This window comes from Chelmon rostratus, chromosome 17 (genome assembly GCF_017976325.1).
Source record: "Chelmon rostratus isolate fCheRos1 chromosome 17, fCheRos1.pri, whole genome shotgun sequence".
NCBI lineage: Eukaryota > Metazoa > Chordata > Actinopteri > Chaetodontiformes > Chaetodontidae > Chelmon > Chelmon rostratus.
In genome coordinates, this window is record NC_055674.1 from 19398214 (window position 1) to 19418252 (window position 20039).

At 42.7% G+C, this 20039-nt stretch overlaps 3 protein-coding genes across 4 annotated transcripts in view; 2 read left to right on the top strand and 1 right to left on the bottom strand.

The window, feature by feature from the left end:
* The window catches only part of LOC121620575 (transmembrane protein 205-like), a 15857-nt gene extending 5569 nt beyond the window's left edge, over positions 1–10288 (top strand). The window contains exons 3-6 of the mRNA XM_041956675.1: positions 1563–1799; positions 6304–6422; positions 6576–6700; positions 6834–10288. Of these exons, the coding sequence (XP_041812609.1) occupies positions 1563–1799; positions 6304–6422; positions 6576–6700; positions 6834–7021 (669 nt within the window). The 3' untranslated portion in view covers positions 7022–10288. The remainder of the gene's footprint in view (positions 1–1562; positions 1800–6303; positions 6423–6575; positions 6701–6833) is intronic.
* A 1140-nt stretch (positions 10289–11428) lies between these two features.
* On the top strand, positions 11429–17751 carry epor (erythropoietin receptor). The gene is made up of 8 exons (XM_041956671.1): positions 11429–11718; positions 11902–12037; positions 12350–12516; positions 12988–13139; positions 13268–13424; positions 13598–13688; positions 13794–13881; positions 14294–17751. The coding sequence occupies exons 1-8, from the start codon at positions 11616–11618 to the stop codon at positions 15032–15034; spliced, it is 1635 nt and encodes a 544-aa protein (XP_041812605.1). The 5' UTR covers positions 11429–11615; the 3' UTR covers positions 15035–17751.
* On the bottom strand, positions 17095–19973 carry swsap1 (SWIM-type zinc finger 7 associated protein 1). Of its 2 annotated transcripts, XM_041956674.1 has the most exons (3): positions 19863–19961; positions 19458–19636; positions 17095–18486 (listed from the first exon to the last, which is right to left on the bottom strand). In XM_041956674.1, the coding sequence occupies exons 2-3, from the start codon at positions 19554–19556 to the stop codon at positions 17917–17919; spliced, it is 669 nt and encodes a 222-aa protein (XP_041812608.1). In that variant the 5' UTR covers positions 19557–19636; positions 19863–19961; the 3' UTR covers positions 17095–17916. The 2 variants fall into 2 exon arrangements, with proteins under 2 accessions (XP_041812608.1, XP_041812607.1); XM_041956673.1 differs by having other exon boundaries at positions 19458–19973.
* Between the last annotated feature and the right edge of the window lie 66 nt (positions 19974–20039).

Consider the following 20039-nt stretch of genomic DNA (forward strand, 5'->3'; position numbering starts at 1 on the left):
TTTAATAAATTTCCCAGCAGACTGCATGAGCCTACTTATTTGCCTGCAGACATCCTGAGTTGCACAGCAAACATGCAATACATGTGACGGGGTTTACCTTAGGCTTTAACTCAGCTGAGTTGAAGCATGTGCATTTTTGAGTGGATCCATGCTATGGGATCTGTAAGTACACAAAAAATGTGCCCCCGGGGACCCTCATACAGCACAGGCGTCATGTGATTTTGGGATTTGACAGCCAAGGTTTCGGAAGATTAGAAAAAACCTGGGAGTAATGGCTTGTGTAACACCCAGAGAACACTTTTTGGTCTGGGAGGGTTGTGTTTATAGGGCACGTTCCTGGCTTTAGGTTCAGCCGTGAAGTGAAGTTGTGAAAGAGTGTTGTGTTATTTTCCCACTGTCTGTAAACACAGCGTTTCATTGCAACATTAGCCAGAACACAAGGTTGCTCTGGCTGGTTCGTGTGGAAAGTCTGCTTTATGCTTCAGCGAGCTGGAAGTTAGATATACGTCACTGCAGCGGAATATTTTCTTGTAGCGCATATTAAATAATTAATGAGTAATACATTTAGGGTTAGTGGTGTTTTCATACTCATGCAGTCCTGTACCATCAGTTTTTTTAGACGATTGTTGCAATGGACACACAGCTGTACACAAGCTAAGCTATCAGCATACAAGCGACGAGGACGTCCTGTCATACCCTGGCACTGTGATTACTGTGAGAGCAGATGTGTATACACACAGTAAACAATTTTGCCAGGCTTCTCCAGTTTCTGAGTAATGAGCTTCATCTCCTCTCCTTTTTGCCATAGCCTGTGGTGGTAGTGTGATAGATATCTGTGTCCTGCTCTGGAGACCTCCATCTGGCCAGTTAAAAGCTGAGGGAACTGACTGCTTCCACCACTAATGGGTCTTGTTGGCAGCTGACTCCTAGCCCGGTCTCCACGGAGACGAGTGTCAGCAGAGAGAGAGAGGCGGGGCTGAGCCGCACTGATTGATCAGCTGTGTGTGTGTGTGTGTGTGTGTGTGTGTGTGTGTTCACAGGGGACAGGCATGGCTAAGACCTCTTGTGTCTCTTTCACACCCAAAGCTGTGCGGCTGCTCTCCCTCCCCGCACTGTTTGAATGACTGACGCTAAAAGGCGCTAATGGCAGGTAATCTCATACCTGCCCTCAGGAGAGATTACGCTGAGATGAATGGTTGCAGTGAATGAAACGGACAGATGGCACCATAATTCCCATGATTTAAAAGCAAAAGTGTTTGCTATTCTAAACTTTATCTCACTGTTACGTTTTTCATATCGACTAGAAACCTTTTTAATGGAATCCTAACATCACATTGATCGCAGATGGATTTCACCAACATCTGGCCAAGCTTTGATTCAGTGGTAGATCAACCACACTTTGTAACTTCTGTTATATACCAATGAGCTGGATTCATCGATGAACACAACATTAATCAATGAGCTGTGGGTTGCCCCCCTAGTTGGCTCTGTTGTTCAGACAGTTTCCACCAAATGCTGCATGTTCCCTTCCGTTTTAAGATTGGTTACTCCTTCTTCTCTAGATGGCATCAAATGACTCGCGGCTCCAGCAGCAGCCTTCCCAGAAGGATGCGGCCGACCAGAACTTTGACTACATGTTCAAGCTGCTGATCATTGGCAACAGCAGTGTGGGAAAGACCTCATTCCTGTTCCGCTACGCAGACGACTCCTTTACCTCCGCCTTCGTCAGCACCGTGGGCATCGACTTTAAGGTCAAGACTGTCTTCCGCAATGATAAGAGGATCAAGTTGCAGATCTGGGTGAGTGGATTAAAGATGTGGTACATTGTGGTTTTTATTTGTTGTATTGCCTTGTATTACACACACTGCCATTTGTAATAGACAGTACACAGTACAGCCACAATGAGTGAGGCTTGTGTACTGTAAAGTGGTGTAAAATTCTACACTCCACCTCATTGTGCATCTAAATTTGCAGGTGCTAAGGAAAGTGGGAGCTCCAGTCTCTCAGATTTTATTGCTTTAAATGTGAATACAATAACAGACGAGATATAGAAAAGGAAAGTTAGCCCATGTGGAATGCTTGTTGGCACCAAGAAGTCCCTTTCAAGCAACTTGGAGATAGCAGGCTTACCCAAAGACCTTTAAAGACCAGGTTTGTCTAGAATTGTGGGTTGGCCCTTGTGCAAGTTCAGCCTGTGAATTGTGCAAGTGTAAGAAGCATGACTTCCTCATGGTTTCACACACATTCTTCCTCCCTACCCTTATCTGGTAAGGGTAATTAGGTGTTTACATAAATGTATAAATGAGATGGATAGACCACAGTGAAAGAGTTTCATATTTCCATACTTGGTGCTACAAAGCTCAGTTGGAGGTCAGGGTTAAGAGACAATGGGAACTGTCTTACCTCAGATATGGAGGTATGTTGACTTCCATTAAATCTGCAATAATTGATTTTAGGCCATGTTATGGCAGCAGAAACTAGCTAACTATCACACTTTAAGTTGATGCCGTGAATGTACTGGCATATACAATACTTGCATCTGAAGTTGGGCAAAATTGCATTCATTTGGAGTTGAGTTTTGCTCTGTTTTCGGACTCCACTAACTCCTGAGGGAAATATCAGGCTTTTTAGCAGCTACATGTTCCACTATGTTCAACAGTGGGTTGCTACCTTTGTCTGACTGCTGTTTCCTGGGCAGGTAGAGGCCAGTGGGTGTGCAGAGGGTTTTTGAAGCTTTTTTGTTGCCTGCTGTGGCTGAAGGTAATTCTATGAGGACATTTATGATGACAAGATTGATTACAGCTACACTGGATTTATGGTTTCTGGATTTAGATAACAATTTGCTCATGCAGTTTGTAGTGACAATGAATTTGCTCATAATAAACGTATGATATGTTGTGAGGCTACACAGGAGTAGTCATAATGCTTCTTTTTTGTTGCGACCTTCAGCTGTTGATTCAGCTGCAGTCATTGTTACGCGTGTTACGTGTGTGTTGCAGTGTTAGTGTCGATCTGTGCGCGTGAGACTGTGTCTGACTGTTCCTCTTTGATAATTCAGTTTTTCGTGTGTTTAGCATACGTTGTCATGAGTTTTGAGAATATGTCAGTTTGTGGGTTTTTTGTAGCGATGCTGCAGGAGGGCACACAGCAGTTACTGTAACTCACAATTTAAAAGGCTGCTGTGCAGGTATGGTGAATGCTAATTAGCCATTAGAGTTTAAACAATTACTGTTTAAAGTCATAAAAGTTAGTTTCCTCAGGAAAACAATCACAAATGTGTGTGCATAATGTGTTCAATGGCTCTATTTTTGAAAAATAACCCCAATGATGCCTTCAGGGTTATCTCATATTGGACTTAGAGACTTTTACAAAGCTTTGCAAACCAAGGATGTCACTTTAAAAAAACATGAGTGCAACAGAAAAGAGATGAATTATGGGAGATGTTTTTGACAAGGGACATAAAGTCAGGATTTTGAAGCCTCTGCTGTTTATGTCTAACTTTACAGAAGTGTAATACTAGGTTAGTGGCATTACTCTCTTGTAAGTATGGTAGTTGGTCATTACTGGTTAGCCTGAACACAGGGGGGGGGAAGCTTGGTGAGAAACAGCCTGATCGAGCTGGATCGACACCTCTGACAGTTTGAAAAAAGTGTTTGGTACTCTGGTACTCACTGCAGGGCTTTTACATTTTACTGTAAGGTGCATCCTTAACCTTTCTCCACCACCTGCACATTCCTCACAGTACACTTACAGATCCTATTGATATACATTGTTAAGGCTGTTCAAACAGATGATTCACTTGAACCAACAAAGTGTGAGCCACTGTGTGATACAACTAATGGTGACCAAGATGAATTAGCAGCAGAAGAGTGCACACCAAAACACACACTCACCTACCTGACCAAGCAGGAGTCTCTGTAAAACGACATGCAGTGTAAGTGGTGTGTGATATTCTAACAGCTGAGGAAGAATTGGCCGTAATGACTCTATAATGTGCATTGGGTTGTTGTGTGATTAGTTGGGCTATGAGAAGGTGTGCTCATTGTGTGTGCCTGGCCCTGACGTAACAACTGATGGTGCTGTTGAATGACAAAGGGAGCTGGTATTTCCTAAGCTCAGGAAGCAGAGGAAGTTCCCTGTCAGCCTTTGACAGAGACATAGCAAAGATATACTACAGTGCTGGTGTAGCAGTGTGTGTAAAGGGTGTGGGACCAGCAGGCACGTCTTTATTCAGGTCCTCCCTCATGTGGCGTTAATAATCAACTCTATGAAATGTCACGGCTGTTAAATTCATGTTAGCTCCCGTTGAACACCATCTGTAAGAGATTTCAGCAGGTCCTCACACAAAGAGTATTGTTGATGATTCCACTGTGCCAGCTGCAAGCCTCCCTTTACATATCATGGAAACAGGCCACCCTGATAACATGCCACATGGCCCTTGCGCAGTGATAGGCAGAGCACAAGCTTTCATGTAAACATCTGTGTTCGCACTGTGTACACATAGTGTTTACATCCCTCCTTTTTGGGTCATGGAAATATGCTTTTGATCTTTGAACACACACACACACACCTTTTGCACACTTATCGTAAACACATCCACACATATGTTGCGTGTGGTAGCCCAGGGGATGATCGCCTGTGTGCCACTGCTTTGTGTTGGCAGCTAATGGAAAGGCAGGTGACGCAGGTTTAAAGATCAGGGTCCTCGTGACGTCAGAGCACGCAGAGGCCTGATTTAAACCCCTCCCTGTCTCTCATCATACATATACACATGAGGGAGCAGCTTTTGTTTACTGGCTAGGGTTGATTATAGCAACCCTGGAGACTGTCTATTTGGTTAGGTGTCCCATTACATTGCCAAATATTTGTTCATCTCATCGTGGATGAGATAAAGATGGATCTGGAATATTTCTCAGTTTATTAAAACAAAACTAACCTGTGACAGAAAGCAGACTCTGACTGTGGCACTGGAAAGAATAAAATAATAAACCAAGCGCAAGCAGTGCTTTCCCCCTGCTGTCTCTGATAGAAGGGTTTATACAGCAGGCCGCCCTCTGTCTTGCCCATTTTGTAAAGTGAGAAGGATGATTTGGGCTGACCACCCGGAGCAGCCCTGGCTGTAATGGAACATTCATAACCCTCACTGGTCTCAGGTTACCCGGACAACCCACACCTCCTCCTCCTCCTCCTCACTGTGAGGAAACAAAACATCATACAAACACAGAAACACACACAGGCCCCCCGATGCAAATGAAGGACTCCTACAGGTTACCAAGTAACCATGAGAGTGGGGGGAGGTCGCTCTACTTACTCAGTCTACCTGTTTGATCTTTTTGCTTTGAGCAGATTATTTGGAGCCATTGAATGTGACATCACACATTAACCCAATTTAGTAGACAGTGATAAACTCACTGTGGCTGGGAGCCAGTCCTACTCTGACTCTGTGACGTTCGCATTCCTGTTATCTGTGTGTTTCTTCTTGCTTTCCGGTTATTGATCCAAACCAGAAGTCCTGGTTTGATGAGTGCAGCAAGTGACATTTTGATGTGGCAATGAAGAATGAAGGTTTCACAGAATGCACTCATACCTTTCCCAGTACACATGATCCATAACCATCCTCTTTAGCTTTAATAACTGCAATTACTTATTTCAAGCTTCTCATCATGTTCGAGTGGGTGTTATGATAATCATGGTGAGTTTGAGAGCAAAGTAATAGTTTAGCAGCCCACCATTACCACTGATTACCTACATCACTGATTTCCAACCAGGGGTCTTATCTCAAAGAGTCCTTCTGCAGTTGCCATGTACTCCTACGTGGAAAGATGAGAAAGCATGGAAAATATTTGGAAAAACATGAATTACAATATGATTAAAAAAATAAATCCATATGTTGAGTCAGCTACAAGGAACAAGGAAATTGTAGTAATATCCACTTTCATATAGTTAATAGTGTTAAATAACATCCAATTCAAGTTCAATGAACTGATTTGGAACATGATGGTGATGATGAAGTGGTAGAATTAGACAGTGGTGTTGAAGCAGACCACTCACTCTAATTGCTAAATGATGATCCAGTACTCTGATGCTGGCGGTGGCAGCTCAAAGCTGACTTGCAACAGATAAGTATTGCAGCAGCAGGCTATTGTTTGAACAATATCGCCCCCTTCTGGTGTCAAATCATGCACTGAATGGTTACAGGAAAATTCCTGATTTTTATTGGTTTTGTAGACCTTGATAAATATAAAAATGAACGAAGCATAAATAAATTTATTTTTGCGTGTGTGTGTGTGTGTGTAAATGCAGGATACAGCAGGACAAGAGCGCTACCGCACCATCACCACAGCCTACTACAGAGGAGCCATGGGCTTCCTGCTCATGTATGACATCACTAACCAGGACTCCTTCAATGCAGTTCAGGACTGGTGAGTTGGACATTTTTGAACAGTTTGATCTGTTAATACAAATACCAGGAGATGAAGTGTTTTGACCCATTTGTCATATAGTTTCAGGAGTTGAATGAAATCATGTGTGACCTTTTAATCAAGCAGTCTGTGAAACTAATGTCTGTCCTACAGGGCAACACAGATTAAGACGTACTCATGGGACAATGCTCAGGTGATCCTGGTGGGTAACAAGTGTGACCTGGAGGACGACCGGCTCGTACCCACAGAGGACGGCCAGCGACTGGCGGAGGAGCTTGGTAAAAATCTCTTTTACCTTTTTTAAGCAGTTTTGTCTAATTGTAAAACTTCTACGGATATTGTACACATGCATGCATGGTATCTGTATTTTATTTTATGGATGAAATGAAATCATGGTCTGCTCCCCCTCAGGCTTCCAGTTCTTCGAGGCCAGCGCTAAGGACAACATCAATGTGAAGCAGGTGTTTGAGCGCCTAGTGGACGTCATCTGTGAGAAGATGAATGAGAGCATGGAGGGAGACATCAACCTCATATCCAACCAAGGGAACCAGGGCCTTAAAGACTCGACTTCAGAGAGTCACGGGGGCTGTGCTTGCTAAACCACCTGCCTTCGCACCGAGTCTCCCAACACACACACACACACACACACACACACAAGACCAACTCCTTCTGTTCCTCAGCCATGCAAAGAGCAGCACCTCTTCCTCTCTCGTCACTCCAGCTCCACCCAGCTCTGCCTCGCCCACACAGCGCAGCATGAACCAAAGGAACTGAGGCTGAGATGTTCTTCACCAGTGCTGTCAGACCCCTCGCCTCCCCAGGCATGTTTTTTCTGTCTTTTCCCTTAAAGAGGCCCACTCTGCCTCTGTGGTAATACCTGCCCTGTGTTTTGTCCACCCACAACATCAACCGCCTTGACCGCTGCTGCTCATTAGCATTTTAAATGTTCTGTATCTGAAACATTTGTTCGCTGGCTTTCATCTTCTGAGCCAAATATTTGTGCAGATAGCTTGAAGCTAGTGATGCCAAATAGGGTCTGTTGATTGCTGTATTTTTGGCATTCATTGTTTATTTGAGCAGTTATTTATGCAGTATGTGTACTGAGGTTTGCCTTATTGCTATTACTCAGTTATTGCCAGAGGACATACATACGATCTGATTGTCTCTCCTGACCAAATATTTAAACATATTATACAGAAGATACAAAATTAATCATGTCTTTGCAAATTAAGGGCTTGTTTTTTACCCTCAGATTTATTTAGGAAGTTATTTTTGCTTGATAGATAGTAGAAAATGTCTCAGTAGCTGCCAACTGAGAGTTCGGAGAGTGGTGCGCTTTTCCATTAGGACACTTCATGCTCATGCTGATTGAAGGAGAGAAGTTTTGTACAGTCCTCTTTAAATGATGTATGTCAAACAGGGCTTAAAGGAATGTTTTTTTTTTTGGGAGGGAAATATGCTTATTGGCTTTGCTGTGGAGAGTAAGATGAGAAGATTGATACCATGTTCATGTCTCTTTGCTAAATACAGCAGCCCCTTTTTCATGTTAATGTTTCTTTATTTAAACAGGGACAATGGACAAAAAGCATTAACCTCATATAAAACAAGCTGAGATGGAGTGTACAGGGTTTTAGCAAATTACTATTTTCCACCCACAGTCTTTTGGAAGATGAGGATCAGGTATCCCTGTCAGAATAATATCATTGGTTGTATGTATAAATTAACAAGATATAACATTAGGATATTGCTCCCTTTGGGCAGAGCTAGGCTAGCTGTTTCCCTCTACATTAAAATAAGATCAACTAACCAGCTGCTGATGGTAGCTTAGTATTTTTTACACAGACATGACAATGGTGTCAGTCTTCTCAGCCTTAATCAGATTCCTTCAAATGTTGAATACAATCAGAATTTCCTGTGTCTCTGAATTTTCTCTCGTAAATATTTCAGAAAAGTGCAGCCAAATGAAATCCAGTGGGGACAATAAACATTTGCCTTCATGTTGTTGTTTCTGGGCTTAAAGTTGTCATCAGGTGCTGATAATGTCTAATATACCCTTGGTGATTTCTCTGTAGTGAGATTCTGAGGTATACGTCTGATCATCCATCACTCATTATGGAGTTAAAGCATCTATCATGATGACAAAGTAAACCAACAGAATGTCAAAATGAACCTCATCTTGACCTGAGTCTTAATGCCAGTCTCGTGCTGCCCTCTGTAGCCCTTGCTGCATCTCAGAGGCTGCTGAAGCCTGTTTTTGTGCACTAACACAGAGACGTCTGGTAGGCTGTGGTAATGTACATGTTGAACCGCTTCACAGTGCAAGTGTGCTCGTATGAGGAAGTCGTTTAACACCGGTGACACTTTTTGTCACATGAACTGCCCTGTGACATGTCCTCACTCACCCTTTGTGCCGCTCTTTCTTTAACACCTTCTCTCTCTCTCACACACAAACACACACTTTTCACCATGACACACACAACACACACACACATACATGCTGCTCCCCCAACTGCAGCATGGCAGAACAGTTGGCATGGCAAACCTATATGCTTATGAGTGAGTATTTACAAAGTGCTGAATTATCTTTTTGTTTTGTTTTGTTTTGACATTATGACTGTTTTGTGGGGCAGCACAGTGTGTGTGTGAGTGTGTGTGTACTCAGAAAGGGAAGAACACTGATATCTGAGAAGTCCAGGTCTCAACTGTGCTGTTGCCACCATGAAGAAAAGCAATGAGCTGGTGCAGAATGTTAGTTAAAACAGTGTGTGTCACTTTATATCCCATTATGGTAATATCTCATCTTGACAGTGAAGTGAATAAAATGAGGTTTTATCTTCATTTCACAATATGTTATGTTTGCCATCGGTTAAACTGTACATTTTTTTGGTTCCTTTTATACTATTTGGACATTTCAGTATTGAACGGTCAACCTCCCCTTGCAGAAACCTGTGTCCTGATTGATGAAGCTACAATTGGAAGTGCTTTTGGATTGCAGGAATGAAAAAACAACAACTAAAGGACACATTTTTTGCCATTATCTGTTAGTTGTCATTTACAGTGCCATTTGACCATCACCACCCCCACATGCTGACTACTGACTGTCAGTTAGTATCAACCATAACCCCTGCATCATGATAGCAGCCTCACGTTGCCCTGCCAAAGCCCCTGGTAGCTCCACACAGCTCGGGGGTTGGGTCACAACCGGTGGTCAGCTCACTGCCTGCTATTGTATAAGCCTGTGGTCAGTTATCTCTCCTGCCAGCCTGTGCTGCTGAATAGTGATATAGTTTTGCCGATATCAGATAGCTGATATCATCTCATCTGCACCACGTTGAGTTGTCATGCAGGGTTTAACATGGAAGCTGTGTGCAAGGCTGGCGACTCATAACACTACATTTGTATTTCAACATTTGTGTATAATGCACTGTGCAGGGCGGCAATGTAATTAAATAGAATGCAGAGGCATCAGAGAGCATATAATATCTGTGGTCTTTGCACTAATGGAGCTTACAATGGCGGCTGTTGCTTGAATACATATTGAATGTGCTAAACTGCCCACTGATACTGAATTGTTTAACCACTTTGTCCTGCATCTGCCATATTAAAAAACTACTGACTCTGACGCTTTTGTACAAAAAAGTCTGCAGCATTCAGAGCTGTTAGTCTGGGGTGTTTCTATCTTATGTTTATGATGCATTTGTTTTTATGTCTTGTACTCCTGATTGATCGCTTTCTAAAAGAGGGATGGTCCGATCACTTGAACCCTTTAGCTCTGGATGTGTTGGCTTGGAAGCATTGTGAAAAAATACATCTTATTAAACAAAAATAAACTGAATATGTTGAAATGTGTAATAAAAAAGAAGAATATATTCATTATAAAAAAGGAGAGTGTAATTTCCAATCTATGTCTTCAGTTCCTTTTGCTAATCAGTCACAAATTGCCCAGTGTTACAACATGACTGGGAAGTGTTTGTGGTGACAGCAGCTTCTAAAGTATAACTTCTGGCCATATATCCATCACCCTACGTGCTATCTGACGAACCAGAGAAACCACACTCTGCCATTGTCCTCCACAACAATACAGATTTCCTCATCGTCCTCTTCCGCCCGCCTTGGTCATTGACACACAGCTACCTCTCCTGTGCAGGGCCTCTGCATACTTTCCAAACTGAACTTATCCGGAATTTCATTTTCACGAAACTGGCTTTCGTGGAGCTGAATTTAACGAAGCGAGTTGGAAATGTCATCATCTGTAGCTGAATGTCGTCATATGAACGAAATGCAGCTTTTCTTTGCATCAGTACCTCCTTCACCTCCACCCTTTCACGTGATGCAAAGAAACGCTTCATTGCATTTAAACTGACGGGGATGGGCCGCTACGCCTCCCCAGGCTACTTATCATGGGTGAAGAAACAGGGACGTCTGCAGCTCTGATAATGCTGGTCGAACGAAGAAAACATGTGAGTGCAGCAAGTAGATAAGAAACCGTTTGGGTCTGCTGTTTAGGTGTGTGTGTGCGGTTTCCGTTACTTGGGTACATGCAGGGATTAAAGCGGCCCGGGGCCAGCCAGGGTCTGAGCTCTGCCTCCTCAATTCGCATCATGAAAAGCGTCAGCTTCAGCTTCATCCACCCAGCTTCACCCACGACACAGGTGTTCACGGCATACCGATTAAAAAGAAATAATAAAATAATTATTTTTATCTATTATTTTTAGGAATCTTTCTCCCCTTTCTCATGCTATCTATCTATCTATCTATCTATCTATCTATCTATCTATCTATCTATCTATCTATCTATCTATCTATCTATCTATCTATCTATCTATCGGCTTTCGTGCGCTTTTACGCACGGCACAAGTGGAAAGCTAATGTTGCACAGCGGCAGACACGAGTCGTAAACATCAATGAGCTCCTGATTCCCGCCCATCAACAAGAGAGTAAAGAGTTCTGTAAGGCTGATCTTGCCCCACCTCTCCTTCACTGACTTTGGGAGAAGGTAAACATCTCGGCTCTACACACCTTATCGCTCACAAGCAGGCGCGTAACCACGTCGCGCTATCCATGGTATCTAAACAAAAAACAAGCCTTCCCCGGCGACAACTGCAGCAGACGCGTTTGAGGCAGGTTGCTCTCTAGTTATGCAGGCGGACAACAGAAGGCCAAAGTCTGTCTGTTCACAGAGAAGACCAAAGGATGATATACCATCATCTGAGCAGACTGTTGGCACTTTATGTGATATTCTGCGCCATACGAGCAGATTCCATTCTCCAGGGCGCACGAGATTTGGAAAGAAAAGGTAGGATAACATTTTTGCAAGCACACTGTTATCTTTAAAATAACACCACAACTCTCTCTCAAACAATTTGTTGGATACACCACGTCATTATATTTTACAATATAGATGACTGGATGTCATATCTAAGATGACAATAGCAAGCAAAAACGTGCTCTCACACGTGTCTGTTATGGCTTTATTCAGTGTCTATGATGCTGAAAGAGGAGCCAGAAAACCCCAAGTGCTTTGCTGAAGGCAGGAAAGACTTCACATGCTTCTGGGAGGAAGATGAGGAGAGGGCCAGCTCTGTGGATCAGTACTCCTTCACATACACCTACCAGTAAGTCACATTCAGTAGTATATAACAAGAAGCCATGTGGTGTCCAATATGGTTAATGTATAGTTGTTTAAAGGTGACATTTACATACTACGTTTTTTTCTATTGCAACCAATAGGCTACAAGTATAACTATGTAAGAGTTCATAAACTAGGGTGATTAAAAAAGTAATTTGCTACAGTTTTTACAAACTGCTTGAGAAGCCAGATGTTTAATAAAAAGCCAATATATCTGTCTAGATGCCAAGTCAGTATATTTATCCCATTCAAGAAAAGCCCTCTCTAAGTCCACAGTGTCTTTCTCTGGACCCAACAGGAATGAAAACAGCAGCAGGTGTCCACTCAGAGCCCTCCCTGCAGCAGGTGGAAAGAAGCTGTTCATCTGCCATCTGAACCGAACCCAGATGTTTGTCCAAATGGACATAAAGGTTCATCGAGGGGGAATACTGATCCACAATCGCAGCCTTCTCATCGAGCTTCTCTGTAAGTTGTTTTACTGCAAACTTTGTCACCGCCTCCACTAAACAGTACAGTTAGAATTATCACCCAGCTCTGAAGTTCCCCTCAGCTCCACAGAGTAGAGAAAATGCTCTAAAACCCAACTTCAACCTGCCCAGCACCAAGACAGCAGACAAAGTTAGCGAGTAGCTGGTGAACATAGTGGAGCATTTAGCTGCTAAAAAGCTAATTATCCTCAAATGACGGAGAACAAAAACAGAGCTAAAAGCAGAGTGGATTTGTATTTGTCAGGTGGACACAAACGCAACACTACAAATGAATGTTAATTATGCTCTGTATCTACTGGATGCGTAAACACTCAACTCTATATCAGCTTAAACATGTGCCAAACACACATGCGGCATCAGGGAAAGTAAGTGGCCAAAGCAGTGAAGCTTTCCTCGACTTCCTTTCATTCCTCCCTAACAAGCTGCCTCCCGTTCATCTGTACTGCAGTTCTTCTGGACCCTCCAGCTAACGTGACAGTAAGCAGAACGGGTCAGCGAGGCCAGCTCAATGTCAGCTGGGTGCCTCCCCCTCTCAAGTACATGGACGACAGCATGATGTACGAGGTCAGCTACGCTACGGCGGACAGCCACGTGGGGCAGGTATGGTGCTTATTTTAATGTCCTCCGTGACCTCACTGACATGTTTGAGGTTGGATAAAGCTTTATGCAGCAGGTTTGTGAATAGTAGGCGCACATTCAAACCTGTGTTGATGAGGACTGTTTTGCAGGTAGAGGTGGCACGAGCAAGCTCGGAGCTGATCCTGAGAGGCCTGCAGCCGGGTACAAACTACAAGGTGCGAGTCCGTGTAAAACTGGACGGGATTAGCTACAATGGCTATTGGAGTGCCTGGAGTGATCCAGAGTTCATGGAAACACTGCCCGCAGGTGAGTATTTATTCACAAATGAGTCACATATTGCCATTAGCATAAGTATCTCCTGAAAGGGAACATGTGGTCCCGCATTTTTACTGCATGTAAAGATAAAATATACATTGGTTTTATTCTTTTGCCTTGTTTGTTCCCATGACTGTTTTTTGATCATACTGCGCTTCCACCAGAACTCGATCTACTCATCGTGTCCCTGACTCTCGTCATCTCTTTCATCTTCGTTGGACTGTTTCTCACTATGCTCCTCCTGTCACATCGCAGGTCAGTCAACCTGGAACAAGGAAGTTTTTGATTGCTGTTGTCAGAACCTCACAGTCCTGATTAATGTAAAAAGAACTGCATTTTCAGCATCTGTGCTCTTTTCAGGTTTCTTGTAAAGAAGATTTGGCCGGCTATTCCAACTCCTGACAGCAAGTTCCAAGGCCTTTTTACTGTTTATGGTGGGAATTTTCAGGTAAGAGCAAGACAAGTGTACAGCCTTGCTAGGGGCTGTGCAAGATTGTACTGGTACAAGGCTGTTTTGTGCTATGTGCTAATGTCAGCAAGTTGCATGCTGGCAATGACAATGCTAGCATGCTGGCGATTAGCACATATAATGTTGACCACGTTGTTCACCCTCTTGGTTTAGCAAGTTAGCATAATATTTGTTTGAGAACTGGGCACGATGGTGGTGCTGGTAAAGGGAATTACTAAAGTTGTCACAGTTCATCCATAAGGGGGCATGAATATCTGTACTTATCATGGTAATCCATCCAATTGTTGTCAAGGCATTTCGCTCAATACCAGAAAAAGTCAGGAGAATGACTCCTCTGAAAGCCAGACATGTCAACTGAGATACCAAAATCCTTTGTTCTGTTTTGGTACAGGAGTGGCTGGGACAGACTAACGGAGGCTTATGGCTGACTCCAGCTTTCTTTAGCTCTGAAGAATGCCCCTCTCCTCTGGAAGTCCTGTCAGAGCTCAGCCTTTGTCCCTCACCGCCTTCCCCGCCTCTGCCACCCAAGGCCTCTAGAGTTTTGACCACGAGCAGAAAGGAGGACAAGGATGTAAAGAAAGTGCTCGACGAGAGAGAGCTATTGGAAAGGGGTGATTCAGCTCAGACAGAGGGATGGAGAGCCACACCGCATGGCCATTGGCTGATGGACCGCTTACGGGCGCTTCATCAGAACCCTGTTCCCTGCTCCCAGTCCTCTCTGCTGGAGTCTCAAGATGCCTACGTCACCCTCAATGCCAACAACCGCAGCGACGATGAACACCTGGATGACATTCTCGAGGAGGCCTTACCCCTTGAGGTGCTTTTTGCCTCCAGAAAGACAGTGCTGTGTGAATCTCACTCCGACCTGGGATCTGTGCAGCAGAGCTCTGGGTCTGGTCGACTTTCATCACAGTCCAGCTTTGAGTACCCAAACCATGTCTGGATGCCCAAAGGCCCTGGGTACACCTACATGGCAGTGGCAGACTCTGGGGTCTCTATGGATTACAGCCCCATGAGCAGAGTAGATGACATTGGAAAAGTGGTTATCTATGCCAATGAGTACAAGAACGAGATCCCTGCTCATAGAAGACCCTTCCTGTCAAGGCAGCACCCTGTCCATGGTGACCACTAAGAAGGAGGTCAGCTGAACAGACTGCACATGGACTGAACCTTGAAGCAGGTTCAATGAAGGGTGTTTGGATACTCACCCAAAGCTACATAGCCTCTCTTTAACCGTTAAGAAAGGCCCACCAAGGATTCGGGAGCTGACTGATACCAAAGTGTAAGCTAAAGGACTCAGGAAAAAGAGTCCACTTGATGTACATACATCATTTCTACTACTTCATCCCAATCATCCCTGATCTGTACAGGACAATGCCATTACATGGAAATGACAGCTGTGGTTTACACCAAATACTGATATTCAGTGCAAAGGTCTGCATGCTGATCTGTAAGTATACTATCCAGTAGATCAGATCAGCATTTTCTTTTAATTCACCAAAATTCAAGTTTGTGTGTTTCCATAGTGCTTTATTCATATTTGAGCTTAGTGTACTTATTTTTAAGCTTGAATGACAGAATGGCTAGTTGGTTAAAGTACAGCGTAGACATCCTGAAATGAAAAATTGTGAACAATACAGGCCAAATAGTCCTTTCCTGTTCCTCTGGTATGTCTTAAATGGCGGGGCTGTGAAGTGAAGGCAGTGAACTGACTGATCTACAAATGTTGCATGTGCAGACAAAGCCCGATATGGCTTGTTCCTCTGTGACATACTGTCAACTTGCATTTCTGTCTACAGCCATGCTAGCATCTCTGTATGGCTGCACTGTACGTTGCATTCATGTCATATCAGATTTATTGTTATTTCAAGATTCTGACTTGTAAATAGCGTTCACGTGAACCTCCAGGTTGAAATTTGCGATTAGCAAACGTTTTCCGAAAGCTGATGTATCTGACTTGGTATTTGCTCTGACCAGACGCCTCACACCAGCCGGCATAAGCAGTGCTTTTTGCTAAACTCTAACGTCAACAAGCTGACATGCTCACAGTGGCATTGCTAGATTCACAATCTTTTCACCACCAGTTTATACCATTACAATTTACAATGCTAGCATTTGCTAATTAGCACTGAAGGTGAGGCCAGTGAGAATGTCATTAGTTTCGCAGGTATCTGGCCACAAACCAAAGTATTGGAGTAATTTAAATTTGATGATGGTGGGAGATGAAAAACATGGCTGTTTGTGCAACATTTCATGGCAATCCACCAGTTCTTGGAATACCTGAACCAAAGTGGTAGAGTGACTGACAATCAGGCTCCATCCCTGGTGACAAGCAACAGGCAACATATCAATGAGTGGAGCATGGCACAGTGCGGCATGTTCCTTCATTACAAAGAACATGGGTACAGTGGTTTATCTGAGTCAAATTTACATTTACTCCACATTTACTTCCCGTTTACTCCAGTCTGACTAATGTTTGCTAAAAGATACAATGCCCAGCTGTTTTAGGAAAACACAAAGTGTTGTTTGTTTTTACTATTAAAAAACATATTTCAGACCCATTTTTAAAGAGTTACGTCTTAAGTGGGAATTGTCGGCTTTGAGATTTATCGCCAGCCTTCTACTTTAAAATACCCTCAAATTTAAATCACACAGCTTTCACTTGAACCCGACAGCCATTATGTCAATGTCATTTCGAAATCTGAAGATACTCACTGTATTTTGTAAATAATATTATGATGCTTTTTGTATCTTATCACAGTTGCTTCAGAGGACATTAAAATCAGTCAGTTGTAGCCATTTCAACACAGAATCCTGGAACAAAAGAAGTTAAATAACTACTACTGTAGGCAACGTAGGAAGGTTTTAAGGCAGTATTCACTCTCATGTCACTGTACTTGTTTCTAAGTCTCTAACTTTTCATGTTTCTGTTGTTTTTAGTTTTTTGTGTAAAGAGGAGAGCATGGTCAGCATGCATTAACCTTCATCATTTAAGCCTTCAACATTTAAATTCACTGCAGTTTTGAAATCAAACTGAAAGGTTTGTTTCTCATGCTTGTTTGCATTTGTGTCTTGTAGCTGAAATTCTTTTCCTCTAAAAGTTATATAACTACATTTCTATACAGATTTAAACAGCAGTTAATGACTTCCCAAAGATGATAAAAGCAAATTGTTATTCTTTAATAAGCATTGTTTCACATTTGTGGATCACATATTATTTGGGCTTTTTTTCCTATTATGTAACATTCATTCTATGATTAAGTCTTACATTTGTCACACTCACATGGTGAATATCTCTTTATTAGTATGAATTTTTTAATAAAAATGTCTTCATTAGTAGTTTACTTGGAAGTAGAGCGATATTTTATTAACAGTCAGAATGCTATTCTGAAATTACATTATTTTTCAAAATAATTATTTTCTGTGTTTTTTTTCTGATTTGTAAAATACTTCAACTGTGATATCAGCCACTTGAGTCTGACGTCTCACACATGTCAATCACTCCAGCCGTTCAGTCAGCTGGTTGGTTCCCAACCTGAGGAACGAGACTCCTCAAAGGGTTGCAAGACTAAACTGAGGGGTCGCAAGATGATTCAGGGGATGAGAAAGAAGACATTAATATGCTAGAACAGTACGTTTTTATTTTAATGCATTTTTCTACATTTTCTTTTTTCTTTTAGGGACTGTTAGCTTAATTTCATGAAGTCTTACACCAAAAATGCCAGTAACCACTGTTCAATTATATCATTCCTCAATGTCTTTGTAATTTTGTGTAAGATTGTATTCTTGCGTTTGACAGAGCTTTAAGTCATTTTAAATTTAAACTCATTAAATGTTGTACATCTTCAACCACTGTGGTCTCCTTACCTGATATCTGAAAGGGTGAGCAGCAGATTACATCATGCTGTAACAGTGATAAGGCAACAAAGTTTGGTGAGAGACTGGTTTTATCACAACATTGTACCAGAGGAGTCATGACTATTATTACCCCACCAGTCTTTGACACAGACATTTTTACACCAACCTGAATTCCATTAAACCATCAGGGAAAATGAGAAGTTGCCACTCTTGGGCTACACCTGGCCTGTCCTCATGGTCTTTGGTACTAGAGGCCTCTGTGATGGCTGTCTCAGAAAAGTAAATATGCCACGCCTCCTGTAGTCCAGCTGCTGCAGCCTCATAGCTCCTGTCTCGGTCCAGAGTACAGCGTACCTGGAAATAACGATCAAGAACATCAAGGATGGGATCTGTGGCGGAGGCCTCGTGGCTGGTCTGTCCAGTGTCCCCTTCTGACTGGAAAGAGGCGATGAGACGGCAGGGGGCCGAGCTCGAGGAGCGTTGTTTCAGGAGATGTGTGAGAAAGGCAGCACTGTCGCACAGCAGTGCAGACAGGTGTGCAGCACAGGACTGCTCTCCTGGGTGAAATCCACTGTGGCTGCCATCTCGAGGACCACGCAGGTAGCCCTCCAGCCTGTCGACTATGATCAGCGAAGGAGGTGTGGGAGACGTGTTGGTGGACTCGTGAAGGCTGGCCACCTGTTGCAGCAGCTCCTCCACTGTCCTGGGATAGGAAAACTTGATTTTCTTTGCAAAAAAAGAAAAAAAGAAAGAAAGAAAGAAAGAAAGAAAGACTAAATTAAAGTAACAGAGAGGAGCTAAAAGAGTCAAGGTAGCTGGTCAGAATTTTGATTGTTTTGTGACTGAAATTAGAATGAAAAAACAGGAAAATGTCCATCACAATTTGTCAGAGCCCAATGTCATCTGTCCAAAAATATATTCAGTTTACTATCATACAAGAGAAAGAATCAAACAAGTCAGGCACTACTGCAACCGTACTGTTTAATGTGGTCCGAAGTGACATATTGTGATAGGAGATGTTCTGAAATGTTTGCATAATTAGCTAACTGGCAACATTTTATCAATAGATCAGTTCAAATTAATGATCAAGCAAAATGCAAAGAAATGTGCTTGAACTTGTTATCAGTGCTCTCTGTTAAGCTTCATGAAACTAAGAATTTTCATTAACTTCTTAGACATAAATATATAGTTTCCATCAAAACAAAATACTATGTACAATGTACAGATGGTACTACTTTTTCATAAGGAATCCTTTTTACTGGGTTGAAACTAGAGGCTTTGTTATGTATCAATAAATAATTAGCTGGTCATTAATAAGAATAACTTTTGGGTCGCCAGGTAGTGGAAATGCTCTCTTGCTGGTGATCCATTAATATTCAAGTCCCTAAAAGGTTTTTCCCTTGCTAAGCCATGAAGTCTGCCGTTACAAATGCTGATAAGATGAAGGGAATTTACAATAATCATTAAAGTCTTCAGTTGTAAATATTCACGAACATTTTAAGTCAATTGTGGTGTCCTGCAGCTTAAACTGCTGTAGGAGGACAAACACCAGATTTTCACAATCTGGCAACCCAAACGCTTGTCTTAAAAAATGTTGATTAATATCTAAAGCATTAGTAAATTACGAATCAACCGTAAATGCATCCATTAGTTACTACGTCCTTCCCTTTAAAATAATGAAAAAAAGTGATCTCTACCTTTAGACACTGTGGGCTCAGGCTGGGAACACACTTCTGCAGAGACACTGGAAGGCTCTGAATTTGTGTTTGGGTGAAGAAAATCACTTTCATCCCCATCTCTGAGGCAGCGGTCACGGCCGCCAGCAGCAGCACAGAGCGGCTGATGCTTTGGTCCCCGACTACCAGAGCGCTGCATGCTGTCGGTGATAGAGGAGGGACCTTAACGTCTTTCCTTACATTCCTTTGTGACATAAACGTCTTAAACACAAGCGTTAAAACGTCTGTCATGAATAAAACACACTTTTTCTCTAAATCTGTCGTCTGACAACAACGTTCGTGCAGAACTTTCCCGCGTCTGTTTACATATTGCACGGGGTGCTCGTGCTAATAAGGTGCGTGTGGAAAACACTTCGATTACAGTACCGTTCCGCTGCGGTTCCCAGTGAAAATAGTCGATATTTCCCACAGATTTTTAACAGATGCCTAACCATGTGTTGCACTACTGTGTTCGGAACTGTTTCGACAACGTTTACAAATCCGTGGTGTGTAAATTCAAGTAGAAAATGCGTCTGTAACAGTGCTTCCTGTTCGGTCCGACAA

What these genes read in the sequence shown, in the direction of transcription:
- epor (XM_041956671.1), top strand. Translation starts at nt 11,616, where the DNA reads ATGATATACCATCATCTGAGCAGACTGTTGGCACTTTATGTGATATTC. An exon ending in CCTTCTCATCGAGCTTCTCT is followed by an intron (nt 12,517 to 12,987) that starts GTAAGTTGTTTT and finishes TCTGTACTGCAG; the next exon opens with TTCTTCTGGACCCTCCAGCT. An exon ending in CTCCTCCTGTCACATCGCAG is followed by an intron (nt 13,689 to 13,793) that starts GTCAGTCAACCT and finishes TGCTCTTTTCAG; the next exon opens with GTTTCTTGTAAAGAAGATTT.
- swsap1 (XM_041956673.1), bottom strand. Translation starts at nt 19,727, where the DNA reads ATGACAGACGTTTTAACGCTTGTGTTTAAGACGTTTATGTCACAAAGG. An exon ending in TGAGCCCACAGTGTCTAAAG is followed by an intron (nt 18,487 to 19,457) that starts GTAGAGATCACT and finishes TTTTTTGCAAAG; the next exon opens with AAAATCAAGTTTTCCTATCC.